Raw genomic sequence first — 16,871 nt, forward strand, 5'->3', positions numbered from 1 at the left:
TCCAACAACAAGAAAAGTAATGTTCAGTAACCAGAACAACCAGCAACAACAGCCACAAAAAGTAGAAAGAAATTTTTTTGTCTATATCATCGAAAAATTATGAGCACATCGTTGGAAATATTTGTCATTTTATCTATTAACTGATTACAAACCTCGAAAAAAAAATTATGATTGACAGTTAACAGAGTGTATTCGACTACTGTACACGTACTAACCATGTCATGATATATCCAAATATTTTTCTTTCAAAAAAATTGATATTTATTGATTAGTTTTTTGATAAGAATTTGTGAATCCTATGGTAACATTCGTAGAATATTTGTACATAGAAATAGATAATAATGTCCGCATAGTTCAGACCTTAATGTTGTCGCTTGGCGCCCGTCTATAATTCTCACTTTTTCAGCATAGTCATTGAGTAGCAATAATGCTAGAAAAGAAATAAATCTTTGTTAATCTGTTAATTAGATTTGGACATGAACAAATCTGTCAACATGGACTGTTGATGATCGGGGTTGATGTATGTATCGACACAATAAATTAATCCTTTGAATGGTCAGTATTGTTGAGTATTAAAAGAGTGTAAATGAATGAAATAAAAGGGGTTAGAAAAGAAGAAGAATGAATTGTGGATGTTTGGTGATATTGATGAGTATTGAGGGAATTGGGATGGGATGTTGGTGACTTAAGCGGATTGTTTGGGTACCTTTGAGGTTGTTTATAAATGACGTCTAGCTTTTATATGTCCTGCTTTATTCAAATTAGAGCATTGTCTACATTTAAGGAATTCAAATTTTAAGGTTGAACAGCTGAAAATGTTTTGAGCAGAACAACATAACAAATAGAGTTTAATGGTTGCAATGCACCACCTAGACATGACTTGCATCGAGCAATAACGATGAAAAACCCGATCTCGCTTTTTAAATAATCATTACCCACGAAAAGCCCTAGTGTAGCTGTGGATCCCATTTAATCCTTGATAGCAAAGTATAATAAAGGACTCTTCTCAACAATTTATCTCGAATGGGATTCGTACCCGAGTCTTATGGTTTCCGGTATTATGCTCATTCCATTAAACGATTAAAGGTTCTTGTAAAACTTGACAAAATTTTAATTTAAACAATTATTCAGTTTTGACTGTTTAGACAGACTTTAAAGTTGATGCGGCTTTACTTAGAAACTCAATCATTAAAATTTGACTCCATTCCGAATTGCACAGGTCGCTGATCGATTCAAAATCCATCACCAGACTACGCGACGTTGATATGCTGCCTGATCTAAATTGAATCCTGCTCCAAGTCCGAGTCACACCTGAATAAGATCAGGTTTTTGAATGATTAGCCGATCTGTGCTATTTTAGAATGTCAAATTCGAGTTATTGTATTGAGTATTGGCCGATGAGCAGTATAATTTACGGCAGTATACTTAGAGCTATTGGTAGAATATGAGTAAAGCATCTATTCATGTTAATATCCCAATCTGACGCTTATGAGTCAAAAGAAGATGGTCATATAATTACAATTATCATTTAACATCACTTATGCTTGAATCCCAATAGACATTTCCATGAGAATAAGTCCCGTAAAATTAATTTCCAATTTTACCCTTCTTCTTCCCACACTAAACTGCATTCCATATCACTTCCTTCTAACAAAATCATAAATCAACAGTCGATAAAGTCAATATTTGTTTAATGCACAAAAATTTTTATTCCTTCCCAATATTTCATATTTATTTAAATAGTAACAGACAAAAATTACGAACAGTAGCACTGTTGATTAAATTTCACTGGCGCCATATGAAAATGATTGATTAAAATTGTGTCTTTAACCTGTTGAAGTATAAATCATCCTCAAGACAAATTGAATTTTTATTTTATGGGTAGTAAATTTACTGTCTTAATTGCGAAATATTTTTTTTTGTGGGGTTCTTAAAGAATCTATTAATTGTGCTTGGGTGCTTAAAATTTAATCCTTTCTGAAATGTGAGGGACTTTTGTGTTGATTGATTGGATGAGAGGCTAAAATGATAGTAAATGGATTTAATTTTAAGATTTTTATTGATAATTAAGTTAATGTTTTGATTTTTTGTTTTGGGGTTGCTTTATCAGGGTAATTAGTGTCTTTTGGCTTACTATGTTGCTTTGGCAGCATTATTTTAGTCTTAACATCATTATTATTAATGACTAGATATCTTGGGAGTAGGAGATTCGACTTTAAAGATACTGCAACAAAGACACTGCAACTAAGACACTGTGAGTAAGACACTGTGACAAAGACACTGCAACTAAGACACTCCGACAGAGACATTGCAAACCATGACACTGTGACCAAGACACTGTAACAAAGACACTGCGACAAAACATTACGACTAAGATGCTGTTACAAAGCCACTGCGACCAAGACACAGAAACTAACGCACTGTGACAAAGATACTGCAACCAAGTCACTGTGACGAAGACACTGTGACAAAGACACTGCAACCAAGACACTGTGACTAAGACACTGCGAACAAGACACTGCAACCAAGACACTGTGACCAAGACACTGTGACTAAGACACTGTGACCAAGACACTGCAACAAAGATACTGCAACAAAGACAATGCAACAAAGACACTGCAACTACGACACTTCAGTGACTGCAACAAAGACACTGCGACTAGAAATTTTAAGTTTGAAATCAACTCCAATTTTGTTTATAATTGTCGTTTCAAGTAGACATCAAGCTTCAATAGAAACCATCAAACCTCCTCTCTCCATCCCTGATTGCCCCAAAATTAACAAGCATCAAAACTCACAAAAAAAAATTGATAAACACAATTTTGATATTACGCTAACATACTTTCCATTTCGACATGTTACAGTCTACAAAACAGTCAACTTGTATCTCGCTAATGTACACAAATGTTTTTGTAATGTGTCAGTATAAATTAATTAAATTAATTAACTCCATTCAATGTTGAAATAATAATAATAAAAATAAAAAAGTTTCTTGTGTATTAAGAAGCTATGATGTGTTGACATTTAACAACAACTAATCCATTAATTAGGGATTTTTTTCTGTTATTAGTGAATTTGGAATGGGAGAGTTTAGAAAAAGTTTTGGTGTTAAGGATGTTGAGTTGGATGTTGTGTGGGATTTTTGGGAGGAATAAGAGGAAATGGCAGTGAATTTTGTGGATTTTGAGACTTTCTTGTGGGAATTTTGATGAGTTTTGGGGGTTTTGGGTTGCTTCTGACGTGGATGCGCACTGACGGCACCTCGATCACTTACTCCGCTGACCGGACAGATCCATAGTGATCCATAGTCTCTCCTAGTTGGCATCTTGGCTGGCAATATCGTCAGCACCCTAAAAACGGTATTTTTCTCATTTTTAAGGACGAAAATGAAGTTTGCCGTATTTTACCGTTAAAGCATGTCAAATCACACAACATTCTTTCCCAAAATTTCTCCATTGTTCCATCCAAAACTTCACTTCCATCATCCCCAAAAAATTGCTTCACATTTCCAACGTATTTCTATATTAAAACGTAACTATCTTGAAAACATGATTGATCGGCATACGCACATTGAATTTCATTTCTCCATGTGGGTCAAAAACATGCAGAATGTGTGCCTGCAATTCTCTTACATCTTTCAACATTACAATTGATTCCCAAATGAATTTTTGAGTCTGTAACAACCGACGGCACTTTTAGAAATCATTTTTTTATGCTCTTTTCATTAATTTTTTCATCTTATATTTTCAGCACCCAAACTTGCGACAACAATTGATTACACAGCAGTTCCATCATCAATTGATCCATGCCGAACGGGTCTCTTCAACAGTTTAATGGGTAAATAATTATTATAATATCAAATAATGGTTAATTAAACTAATTAATAAAATTTGTTTTGCAGATAACAATTTCATTGCAGGAGCTACAGGCAATAATAACACGGGTAGAACGAATTTCACGAATAAACAGCTCACTGAACTTGAAAAGGAATTTCATTTCAATAAGTACCTCACGAGAGCACGAAGAATTGAGATTGCGAATGCTTTACAACTTAATGAAACACAGGTAAGGAATTTTTGAAGCTTAGATGCTTAAGACGCGATTTTGTTGCGTAATTTGAAGTTCAAAATTGTAACGGGTTTTGATAATTTGAATTGTTGAAGTTCAAAATCAATTTAAGATTCAATTTTGAACTTGAAAGTTGCAAAAAAAAAAATCAAAATTTGAATTGAAATTCAAGACTCAATGATAAAATAACGTTGAAGTTCAAATTTTGAACCTTGAATTTTGAAATTCTAAAAATCCGTTGAATTTAGAAAAGTTATTAAATTTTCGATGCGTTTTTCAAGTCTTTTTTTTTTTTGATTTTTTAAAAATTTCAATTTTTTTTTGAGTTTTTCAATTGTTTTTTTTAATTTTCTAATTTTTTTTTTTTAAACTTTTTGAATTTTTTAAACTTTTTGAATTTTTCAAATTTTTTCAAATTTTTCAATTTTTTAATTTTTTTTAACTTTTCAATTTTTTTTTTAAATATTCAAACTTATCTATTTTTTCAAGTTTCTGGAAATTTTTGCAAATTTTTTTGAATGTTTCAAATTTTTTTGAATTTTTCAATTTTTTTTTGAATTTTAATTTTTTTTTTGAATTTTCAAGTTTTTTTGAATTTTTCAAATTATTCAATTTTTTTTCAAATTTTTGAATTATTTTCAATTTTATTTGAATTTTTTTTTGATTTTTTAAAATTTTTCAATTATAAAATTTTTTCAAATTTTTTAGAATTTTTCAATTTTTTTTTTAAATTTTCAATTTTTTTTGAAATTTTCAAATTTTTCAAATTTCTTAAAATTTTCATAATTCTAACACAATGTTCTAATAATCAATTCTTAATTCTCACTTCAGGTGAAAATCTGGTTCCAAAACCGCCGAATGAAGTTCAAAAAGCGCGTAAAGGAAGGCCTCATTCCACCAGAATCGCTCAGTCAATCACCAAACAACCCGAGTACTAATTCAAGCAACAGCAGTAATCCAAATGATCAAACTAATCTAGCAGGAAGTTGTGAAAATAGTAGAGAATCTAATTAGACTTGAGAAAATAACAATTTATTATAGTGTCAATGATGAAAAATGCCATTTGTATATGAACTATTAATATTATTATTATTATTGATAACTGTAGCAATATTAAATGAAATGTTAGTAAAATTAATTTTTTAGATGAATTTCATTGAATCATAAAATTTTGTGAATATTTTAATGAAGTTTTGGATGGGGTTTGATGGAAATGAGTTTTGGGGTCTTTGGGGTAGCTTGGGGTTGGCACTATTGATGGTCGTTGTCGACTAGAGTCAATTTCAGCTCAATCTTAGCAATTGTCTCTAGTTTGCCAACCATAACCTCAAAAAACTTGCAATCTTAACCTCAAAACTCATTCCACAACCCCCCACCCATACCCCCCAAACCCCCCTTACTAGAACAAAAGCTATTTTAAACCTTAGATTGTAAAATGTTGTTTGATTTCAACAATACAAATAAATAGCCTTATTTGATCAGCATAATGAAGATAAAAAACCCAGTGAGTCAACAAAAATAAGCTAGTCTCTTTATGATTTCATAGAATTGTACATTTTATTGTAATATTTGTAATCTTTATAAAAAATGAATTATGATAAAAATAAAAATAAATTAAATAAAAAATTAAAATGTTATTGATTGTTTAAATAATAAATTGAATTGAACTTTTATTTGGAAATTGGATTTAAATTGAAATTTTAGAAAAAAGTTTGAATTAATTACAGCAAGGCATAAATTACGATGTGCTGAACAAGGATACTTTTTCAAAAAATTATTTTCAAATTTTATTGCTCAAAAAACAATTTTGTTTATTTTTGATTTCAAAAATTTATCAAATTAATTAAAAAAAATCATAAAATCTAAATTAAAATAAATGAAATAAAAGATAAGAAAATTTTAAACACAAAAGCAGTTCTGTTTTATTCTCAGGGATTAAAATATCTAATCCCTCATCAAAAATGAATTTATTAATAAAAGTTTTAACAAAAAATAATAAATTGGATTTTAATTTAAAATTATATAAATTCACAGGTTACTTTCTTTCAGATTTCCCTCAATTTTTTGCCATCGATCGCTAGAAATTTGACCGTAATGAAAATTTATTAATAAAAGTTACTTTTAACAAAATAATAAATAAATTGCTAGATTTTAATTTAAAATTATAAATTTCTGACTTAAGTCTTTGAGCAGACCAAAGTACTAAACCATTTTATTTGAACAGCTTAATTTCCATTTACGACGAAAAAAATTTAAAGTTAAATTTACAAAATTAAAACTTTTATTCTTGTGCCACAGATTGATCTAAAAACCGGAGTAAAAAATCATGATGAATCCAGCAACACTTAAATCAAGCAAACTTCACACAAATCTTGCCAATATTTCAAATTCATTATTTCCTATACAACTAAAATTAACGGCCAAAAATAATTCAAACTAAGCTTACAAATTCAAATCTTCCAAGCTTTAACGCATTTTCAACCTTCTTTCTCTCCATTCCCATGATAATGATTAAAGCATACACACAATATGCTGCATTTACAAACATGACCAAACAAGTAGAATGAAAGATTACAAGAAGAAGGTGAGAGAAAGACGCGGAAAGAAATTACAGAAAAGAAAGCACACAGAAACTGACTGAATGAAGGTAAAAAATATGTTAAAAACAGAAGAAAAAAAAAGAGTTGAGAGAAATGCACGACCACAACCATAAACATCATGCATGCTGTGGAATGTTTTTCATTTTTCAAGTCCATCAATAAAATATTTATAGCATGAATTTTAAAGTGGAATTTAGGATTTTTGGTGGTCAATTTGGGATGGCTGGTGGAGATTTTTATGAGAAGTTTGGTAATATTTAACAAAATTCTGGATCTAAACAAGTTAAATTTGGATGAAAATAGACGAACTGATAAAAGCATCTGTACTTTCGTGAGACTGGTAAAAATCTAGGAGCACGAGTTCGATTCTCATCAAGTGTCAATTTTTATAGCAAAAAATAGATGAACTAATTTACTACCATCACTGAATATACAGAACAATTAAGGTCCTCAGAAGACTCTGGAAACAGCTTGTTTCAAGAAAGGCATCAATAATAAATCCAGTGAAGCGTAGGTACCGTAAAATAGATTCGGAAGTGGTTAGTATGTCGGCCAACAAATGCCCTAAAGACCGACTAGGTTCGATCCCAGGAAAAGTCTCGAATTTGATTCTTTTTCACAGTTCTTAGTCGCATCAACTAGGTTAGTGTATTTTGTAGTACACAAATTGTGACTAGGCTAATTGCATTCAGGTATACCCTGTACCAAGGTGAGAAGGATTAGAAAAATCAATTTGTGATTGATGACAAAATGATTGCATCAAAATCAACAAGACCAGAATAGTTAGAATCAAGTTATTACTGACGTCAGTGAAAAGTCGTTCACTTATTACGTGAGGAAGGTAGGCAAGAGGTACATTTCATTCAATTCCAGAGAATTTAACTGTTTAGTCCCTAATCAAACCCAAGTTACCCAAAAGTTACTGTCAAGCTAGTTTACAGTCAATTTGAACATATATTGACTAAGTTGCAACTTACTAAAACTATGTAATTTGGGTAACTAGGTCAGAATAGACAACCTTAAATTTCTCGGGAATGGTGATAGTATAGCTTAATTCCAAATTACACAAAAAGAAAAGCATACGTTTCATTGCATTTTCAACATTTTTTGGGTACACTAATGTGCCGCGGTATAGAGGTTGCCCACCATTGTCCTAATTGCATCTATCACTCATATAATGCTCCCCAGTAAACCAAAATTCACTACGTTTCGATTTCCGACCGAAAAATTAAAACCACCAATCTCAAAACCCTAAAAATGCGCCCCATTCCCCATCCAACTCACCACCTGTAAACCATAAAACTTACACACTATTTTCTTCACTCACGCAGCTTGTTTTACTCTCAACGCGATCTACTTTGCGCGGCTGCTCAACAATTCTTTTCTTAAGCTGACTTTTTTTTTTCCTCCACATTTTTACAAATTGAGTTCGTTTGTCAGTTTACGAGAGACTTTAAAGCGATTCGGTTGGGAAAAAAGAAAAAAAAAATAAATAAAAATAAAAAAAAAAATCGTCAGCTCAAGAAGCACAGTTGAAAATAAAAAAGTTAAATAGTTGAAGTAAGTTCCAATATGATGCGATGCTTAATATATGAAAAAAAGATGAAGAAACGCAGAAAGAAGAAGAAAAAAAAAGAAATTTCTCTTTTTTAGTAGCTTTTAATTATATTCGTTCTACAAATTTCGGTTATAAGTAGAGAACTGAATTGAATTTAATTAATTATTGTTTTATATCTAGTGAATTTAGCACAAAGTTTACAAAAAAAGTGAAGTGATTTGTATAATATTTCGGTTAATATCTCTCGGCAAATGTGTAACACACATAGACAGCAAAAAGCAGCAGTGGCTTAGTGGTTAGAGCGTTGGGCTACCGTTCTAACGACCCGGGTTCGATCCCAGCGTTGAACTACTGTTCTATCGACTCGGGTTCGATCCCAGGGAACTTTTAGTACGGATTTTGGGTGGTTTTTTGCTGTATCTAGTCACATCAACTCGATTTGTGAATTCGAGGCTAGAGTTGCGCTAACCAGGCACCTGTGACATGCAAAAACCATATAAATTATCAAGAATTTTTAAGGTTTTCTTCTAGACATGCAAATACCGTACAAATTCTTGATAATTTTTATTGATTTGTATGGTTTTTCTTACAATACCTTACAAATTATCAAGAATTTGTACGGTTTTTGCCTGTCACAGATGCCTGTTTTGCAACTCTGGTCGCGATACACAGATTGTGGCTAGGTACATTGAATTGGATACATCGTACCCTGGGCCCATGAAACTGTTGCAGAGTTGGAATAAGTCATTAATGACAAATCAATTAAAGAATGTAACACACTCAAAATATTGGAAAGACTTTCATGATGCGATTTAAAATTATTTTTCGCTCTCTGACTGCCTTTGCCTTTCGGAGATGTAAAATGTATCACATGTGATCTTAAAAAATTGTCAATGATCGGGTCGGCCTACATATGCGAGAATTTGGAAGATATTTTTTTTTTGTTTATGATATCCTGGACTTGGTCGAATGAATTTGTGTCACGACATTAAAAAATTTTAAATATTATTTTCATATATGAGAGATAATTACTAGGTGTCATGTATCTGATGTCAGTTAGTGATAAGTCCACGATGGGGTATTTAAGGAGAAGTTGGAATTGATGAATGGCTTGCGGTGTTTTTTTATTTCAAATGAGCATGATTTGGGATTAATGTTAGAAGTCATTGACAGTGGACATCAGTTGTTAAAAATCAAAATAATGTCATCCTTACTGCCTCTACTTATTGAATATTGAGTGTCTAAATATGACTACTGCCTTCGACTATTTAGACAAAAATGGACAAAAAATCTTGATAAATCACTGACTTACATTAGCTACACAAGAAAACAGTTTGAAATTCTTAAAGCGTGAATCCATGGAAGAAATATGATGTGTAACTCATATGATTGGCATTTTCTCTGTTTTGGTCTGGTATTGGCGTTCTAGATTTTTTGTTCTTACAAATGTAACGGGATCAGGAAATTGTGAATATCTGGTTGGGAATATTGGGCCTTAAATTATTTGATTGACAACATTTCTAGTTCTAGTCCCAAAAGTGCAGCTTCATATACAGTTCATTCCATTGTAAATTCTACAAACCGTGCGAAACGTTCTTAAAAGAACTGGTTCGAATCTCACTAAGAGCTGAAAGTTTGAAGGAATTTAATAATCTTGTTTAGCTGGATTTGAATAATAGTTTGCTTTTACATTTTCAACCTTCTTGAGTAGTTATCGATTCTACTATAGAATCATGATCAAGATTGCACACACCTAACAGACAATTAACAACATACTCACCTAAATTAGTGTTTTCATGACTACTCATGTAATCAAAATGTTTCAAAGGAATTTACTTTCTTACTTACTTACTGGAACGATGATCCGAAGTGGAGCCTAGGTTTCTGCAAAATGCCTTCCATTTGACTCTATTTTTGGCCTTATTCAGAAAGTTCGTACAAATTTCCTAAGGAATATCAATGTAATACATATTTTGTGAGCATACTCAGCTCCTTGTCTGATCAGAATGAATTTTTTTTGAAAAATTGACAGAAAAGACTTGAAGGTTTCACATTAAGCCTAAACAAAATTGAATTGATAGCAAAAATTCGATTCATAAATCTGGAACATGCAAGCATAATCTTACAAAAATGTAGCTCAATTGATAACTATATTGAAAATAAATGCAATTTTGTATGAACACGGAAAATGACTAAACTTCAATCAATAAGTAGCGTAATGCATAGATTATGTCAAATGTAAAGTAATGCATAGATTACGCTAAATGAGTACAGAGCTAGGGGTAATTCTAACAATGTTGCAGCATAATCCGCATATCAGGCATAAATTGGGTTATAGCTTGACGCCACATACTTGGAGGTTTTGACAAAACATTGTTGAGTCTTAAAACATAGTTTGAGGAAGGCAATTAGAATTTACGGAAAATTTGTCAAATTTAACAATCTTAAGTATTAAATCAGCTCCCTAAATTAATCTCTAAATCATCAATAAATCCCATACAAACCGTTCAAATCAAACTTTGATTTATGAACATTTTTCCATACCCAAGATCACATATCGCTTACAATCTCCATAATAATAAAGAAAATAAGTAACGATTTGAAGCATGCAGCGTGTAATTCAGCATCCATGGCTTAAAAATCTATAGTGCATATACAAAACAACAACATCTCTGATAAAGAAAGATAATGAAAGAATGATGATGATGTTGCGACTGCTTATGAAAGTGGAAACAAAATAACTTTCGTTCAATCGTATTTTTTTTTTGCATTAACTCGTGTGTAGTGAAAATTCGAATGTGATGTTAAAAAGTGTATACATAAAAATAATTAAAATGAAAATTATCAATTCTTCTTCTTTTAAAACTTCGCATGACTATTATTAATAATCACAAATAATATGAATATATTTAATTTAATTGAAATCAACAAAAAACTGCCGCCTTTCAAACATGAAATAACTAATTGCGATAATCTTATATTGTTTACAGTCATTCACTTGTCTCCTTGCGAGACCCAACAACGCTCAATTGATTTATACGGATTAATTCATTATTTTCATGTAAGTAGTTTAATGACATTTTTCATAGTTTTTTTTAAGCATAAATTAGCAAAGTTGTTTTGCCGTTATGTTCATTTTGATGCTGATGTGCCTTCGCAGACAAATAAAAAAATTAGTGATCAGATTTCTAAGTCTTATTTTTGCTGTCTTTGTTGTGTCTTGATTTGGTTTCTCTTTAATCTTGCCATTTCTTTGAATGAAATATGTTGAAGATTTATATCTCAAATCTCTTGGTTTAGAAATGCGAAAGAGCAGTCTGGTTTAATTTCTTTTATAGGTTATAAATCAAAAAATAAAGCATCAAATTGAATGAATTTAATTATAAACTATGCTTGCCACTTTTTTGAACAATAATTGATGAAAATATTGGAATTATCTTTAAATTTTTGATCAAAATTTGCAGAAAAACTTTTCGAGGTGGACAAAAATTGCCGCCATTTTAGATTTTTAACTTATTGATAACAATTTGAATTTTTGATCGTTGTGAGTCTTAAAACCTTAAAATTCAATGAATTTAATTAAACTTATGCTTGCCACTTTTTTGAACAATAATTCATCAAAATATTGAACTGTCTTAGTTTTTGATCAAAATTTGCAGAAAAACTTTTCGAAGTGGACAAAAATTGCCGCCATTTTGATCAGTTTTAAAATCATGCAAAATTTGAATTAAATTTGACCGTTATGAGTCTCAGCAGCTTAAAAACTCCAAAAACCATACAAATTCCAACTCAATTCCAACATTAACCTTGCATCATTTATCCAAAATCCAAACCACATACATCAATTCAGATCGATTTCACAATTATCACACCTTAGAGAAAATCCAATGTGTGGTTGCTACTTAAAGTAGTTCATTAATCATAGACAAAATGCATTTAATATCATCTGACAGATTCCACTCAACTCGTGCCGCCTCTTTTTAAATCAATATTGTCGAAAATGTGTCAATATTAATGGATTAACTGTAATTAATTTCCAAAAACTATTTGATGTGGGAAATGCAAACAAAAGATTTGAAAATTGAAAGTTACTTTTGAATTTTTAAAAGCCGTTATTTTATCAATGGAATTTAATTAGTCTGTAAGTCATTAATTGGACATTTTAATGAGAAAATTTGACAATATGTTAATTAACAATCAACATGAAGACATCAAACAGCTCACAAATTGCAATTAAAAGCAGCCATAAAGTGAGTGCAGCTAACTAACAAGATGTAATTAATGTTCATTTACATAATTTATATTTAAAGACCCTCCAATCATCCAATACAGTTGAATAATAGTATTAAGATCTCCCCTGATGCTGATTAAAATCGATCATTTTGTAGTTGATTCGACAAATTAATGATGAAATCTCCAGCTTTAAAGTTTTCTCTTGAACTCTTTCGAGCCGCTCAATAATTAATAATTAAACCGTAAAGATAATCAAAAATTTATTATGAGAGAAAATTTTTCCAAGTTATTCTTTTTTGTGCATGAGCTGAACGAGATGGAATTAATTCAGGAAGATTTTTTTGTTTGAGCTGTTTTGATGGATATGATGGATGTGAATTTCACTTTTATGGATGGGAGGTGGTGAAGGTATGGACTGGAATTTGATGGTGATGATGGGTTTTATGTGAGTTTTGAGGCTTTAATAGCTTTGGTAGCTTTACTAGGTATGCGGTAGTCTATAGTAAGTGAGAAGCTAACTAGAGACTAGATTTAGATGAAGAGCTTGCTCTCAAGAGCAGAATACGCTGACAACAACGTTCACGATCTTACTAATCTAGTATATTTAAGGTGAGCAAGTTTTTTTGCATGTTAGGAAGTACTATGGTATGTAGCTTGTAAAGTAAGTACTTAATAATTTACTTACTGTAACCATATAGTTAGTATAGCTCAAACAATAAGATTCACTTCAGTTCGTGCTGAACCATTTGCGTGACTATAGCACTATTGTAAGTGCAGAGCTTCACTAGAGTTCAATAGTCGTATAGTGGGTACTATTGTGAACGTAATTTCACATGTAATGTCGTTAGCATTGTGTGAATCCATGTAATATCGACAACACTCTATATAATGATTGAGAGATCAGTTTCTGATGGGAATCGAACCTACGTACTTAAAAGAGTGTGATAAAGATATCCAGAATGTTGTCTATCTCACCTTATACCACTCGGCCACACAGGGCATGATCTTAAATTGACAGATTTGCCTATATATGTCACTTTATCCAAGATTCAACTCTGCTCTGCTAAAAGCATTGGCAGTTTTGCCAAAACATGTTATTTTACAACAGATTCTACACTGCTCTGTCCTTCAAATGGGCAGATTTACCTATACTTGTCTCTTTACTTCAAATTACACTCTGCTTTGCCTATACTCTTCGACAGCATAACCCATAGTCTTACTTAATTACTTTCTTACTGACCAACTAGATCCCTAACTGACAAAAAGCTTATTATCAGAAAACTTACTTTTGTGAGCATGCTCATTTGTATGAAAATGCATGCTTTGATTATGCTCATTAATGTGAAAATTCTCTTTGTATGTTAGAGGATCAATTGTGATCCATAACCTCCCTCAGATACTGCCTTATTCTAACCCTATCACCAGCTTCCGCTTGCCAACCCATAACCAATCCTATTACATGCGTACCTATTACTTGACAACCATACCCATTACTCAACAACAAGAACTCAAGCCAAAATACTTCTCATTAGTCATGCGAATCTTGATTTATCTCAATTTTCAGCATTTTTGTCTTTAAATTCCTAATCAACAAATCAAATGTGACAAGCTGCAATATTTTGGTCTGAGTGGTTAATCTACCTCCACTTCCTCATTTCATATTCAAATCTCAATTTTTTGTTGCTAATCTCAAAAATCCACAGAACAAGAAATCAAATCTCTTCTACTTGTTTTGTGTGTCGTTCCAGTCTGACTGACTGAAATTATAAGATCATTTGCATTTTGACAAATTTTATGCTAAATAAAATGACACAAGACACACCGTAAGGCATTATCATACACATTTTAGCGTATACTGTAACTATGTGTAGCTGTTAATCATTCAATTAAGGTATCAAGCTTCCAATTATGTCTATTTAAAGGCCCATTTTGTTTGTTGATTAATCACCGTTGATTGTCTGACTTAAAGAAGCTCTTTGGTGTGTCTATTGTTGCTGCATGCTGCCGCTTTTCTTAAATTCATTCACAAAAAATATCCAATTCAGTTGCAGTCGTTTACTTTTATAGTTTATATAACGAAAATTTAACAATCAGATGGCAATTCACGAGAATGAAGGCTGAGAAATAAAAAATTATATACAGTCGTAGTTTTTGGGGCTTGTGATAATGAATGTGTAGCATTGAACTATAAACGTAGATTTTTTTTTGACATTATAATGTGTATGACATGAAATAAGGTGTTAATAAATTTGGATTATTAGCTATTTTTTGGTATTTTGCAATGCATTTAGCAGTTGGTGCTTGAAGATCATGTTGTGATCATGAAAAAAATTTGGGATTTATTGTGTGACTAAGCTTAGTATAAGGTGTACTATGAGCTTACATGTTTGAGATTTGAATAGTGTAGTTATCCAGAAAACAGAAATTGGTTCTAACAGGAAAAAGAGTCATTTCAAAAAAGTGTACGTTAGGATTGTATTATGTTCAATCGAAACTATTTTTATGTCGTAATAATTCAAATTATTGCGTTTTTGTCAAAATAAATGTAAGAATTTTAAATTTGGGATTGGCTGGGGATTCGAACCGACGACCTTCGATTTACCAAATCAAATTTGTGCCAATTACCTTACCTATTTAACCAGCGACGCATTGAACTTCTTTGTTGTGTATTCTGACTAATTGACTACTTCTACTATTTTACTACCCGAACAGCACAACGTGTTCACTAGATTACCGTTACGTCAGCGTTTTAATGGTAGAACATGAAATTGCCCTGATAGTACCTTGTCCTGATTGATTCCGACTCATTTTTGCTTCGAAAACTACGATTCACCTCATTGTGCAGCTCGGTCTAAGCACAAAATACTATCAGAACTCAAAATCGATTTGGATTTTGATTGGAATAGTTAACTCAAATTGACTCAACTCAATACAAAATTCAAGTCAACTTCTAAGCTGAAAACTATCTTTAACTCGATTATTCAGCCTTCATATTTAAAATTCAATAATTCCAAAATGCCAATAACTCACAAATTGATCTCATCTCAAATTTCATTGCACATTATGCAAATTAAATTCACCAAATTGTGTCTATTTTGAAATACAATATGTTTCGTATCTGTTGATAAAATCTCATGATGATACAAATTTAGAAAGTAGATTTGATTTCACAAAAATATGGTTAAATTAATTATTAAATTGACATTTATTTCAATAGTAGATTTAAGCACGTGTTGACATTTATGAACTTTTTTGATAAAAAAATTAATTGGCTGAATTTTTGTATTGCATCTTGTGATGCAAATGAAGATGGGTTTGACATGAAGCTTTCAAGGCTCAAGGTAAATTTGCTTTGTTGACATTAAATGGAAGCTGCTTCCATATGACATCCATATGACAGCCATTTGTTCCCCTCTGTGTTGAATCTAAAGGGTTGTCACATTTCAAACACATGGAACCAGCTTCCACAGAGAGGCACAAATGACTGCTTTAATGACATTCATATTGAGATGACTTCCACTTAGAAACACACAAATTGATGTCCCTAACAGGCAAATAGACCGCTTTAAGGTACCATAGTTTAGGTACATTATATATCATGAAAACATAATCCTTGTCCATTAGGTAGAGCCATTTGTGTGCTTCAAGGTGGAAGTCGCATCCACATGAATGTCAATTAGCTAATTGTTTGCAAAGCAGCCATTTGTTGCTCATGAAAAAAATTGGGAAGCCTTATAGAATTGCTTGGTATGAAACTGACACACATTTAGATTGCATATCAGAAGGCGGCTACGAAGCGGCTTCTGATTTGGATGTTAATAAAGGAGTTTTATCAGCCCCTTAAAAGCTCCGACGTAAAGCCTTTGTCATTTGTGTCACTTGGATTGACAACTTTCATTTGTGAGAAAATTGCCAAATATTAAACTGCGAAATATCAAAGAAAACATTTCTGGAATGTGACACCAAAGCCTTTTGTTTACATCCAACACACAAAAATCTGGCAAAAATCCTTCCAGTTAACTCAACAAAAACTCTCCTCAATTTAAAAAGCATCAATAAACAAAACTGTAAAAGACAAGAAGAATATTTGCCATTTGTAGTCAAAAATCTGTAAAGATGATGCTGAAGACTATGATATAAGAAGAACAGCTATAGTTAAATAAATGTAGAATATAAACAGCATTCATAAAAGTTCCGTTATAAAAAAAAATCTACATTTTAAACATCAAGCTTGTTGCCAAAATAGCCACGACTATTGAAGTCGGCTTGTTTTTATTGGAACCAGAAAAAAAGTATGGTCAGGTGTGTAATTTTCTTGTAAAATTATATGACATTTCTTTATCTCGGTCTGTACGTTTATTATTTATTACGTATATAAGTGGAAATTGTGTATTTAAATTATAAAAGTTACG

At 31.6% G+C, this 16,871-nt stretch overlaps 2 protein-coding genes across 2 annotated transcripts in view; both read left to right on the forward strand.

The window, feature by feature from the left end:
- Positions 1-5,436, forward strand: part of LOC139097139 (homeotic protein labial-like) — a 28,356-nt gene extending 22,920 nt beyond the window's left edge. The window contains exons 2-4 of the mRNA XM_070648913.1: positions 3,751-3,837; positions 3,902-4,065; positions 4,900-5,436. Of these exons, the coding sequence (XP_070505014.1) occupies positions 3,751-3,837; positions 3,902-4,065; positions 4,900-5,082 (434 nt within the window). The 3' untranslated portion in view covers positions 5,083-5,436. The remainder of the gene's footprint in view (positions 1-3,750; positions 3,838-3,901; positions 4,066-4,899) is intronic.
- Positions 5,437-8,114: 2,678 nt separating this feature from the next.
- The window catches only part of LOC139097132 (chaoptin), a 29,791-nt gene continuing 21,034 nt past the window's right edge, over positions 8,115-16,871 (forward strand). Inside the window, exons 1-2 of the mRNA XM_070648902.1 lie at positions 8,115-8,228; positions 11,217-11,287. The gene's annotated coding sequence lies outside the window, so the exon portion shown is untranslated. The remainder of the gene's footprint in view (positions 8,229-11,216; positions 11,288-16,871) is intronic.

The sequence above is a fragment of the Chironomus tepperi genome, unplaced genomic scaffold (assembly GCF_022539635.2).
Source record: "Chironomus tepperi strain 1889 unplaced genomic scaffold, CSIRO-AGI_Ctep_v1 contig_414, whole genome shotgun sequence".
Classification (NCBI taxonomy): Eukaryota; Metazoa; Arthropoda; class Insecta; order Diptera; family Chironomidae; genus Chironomus; species Chironomus tepperi.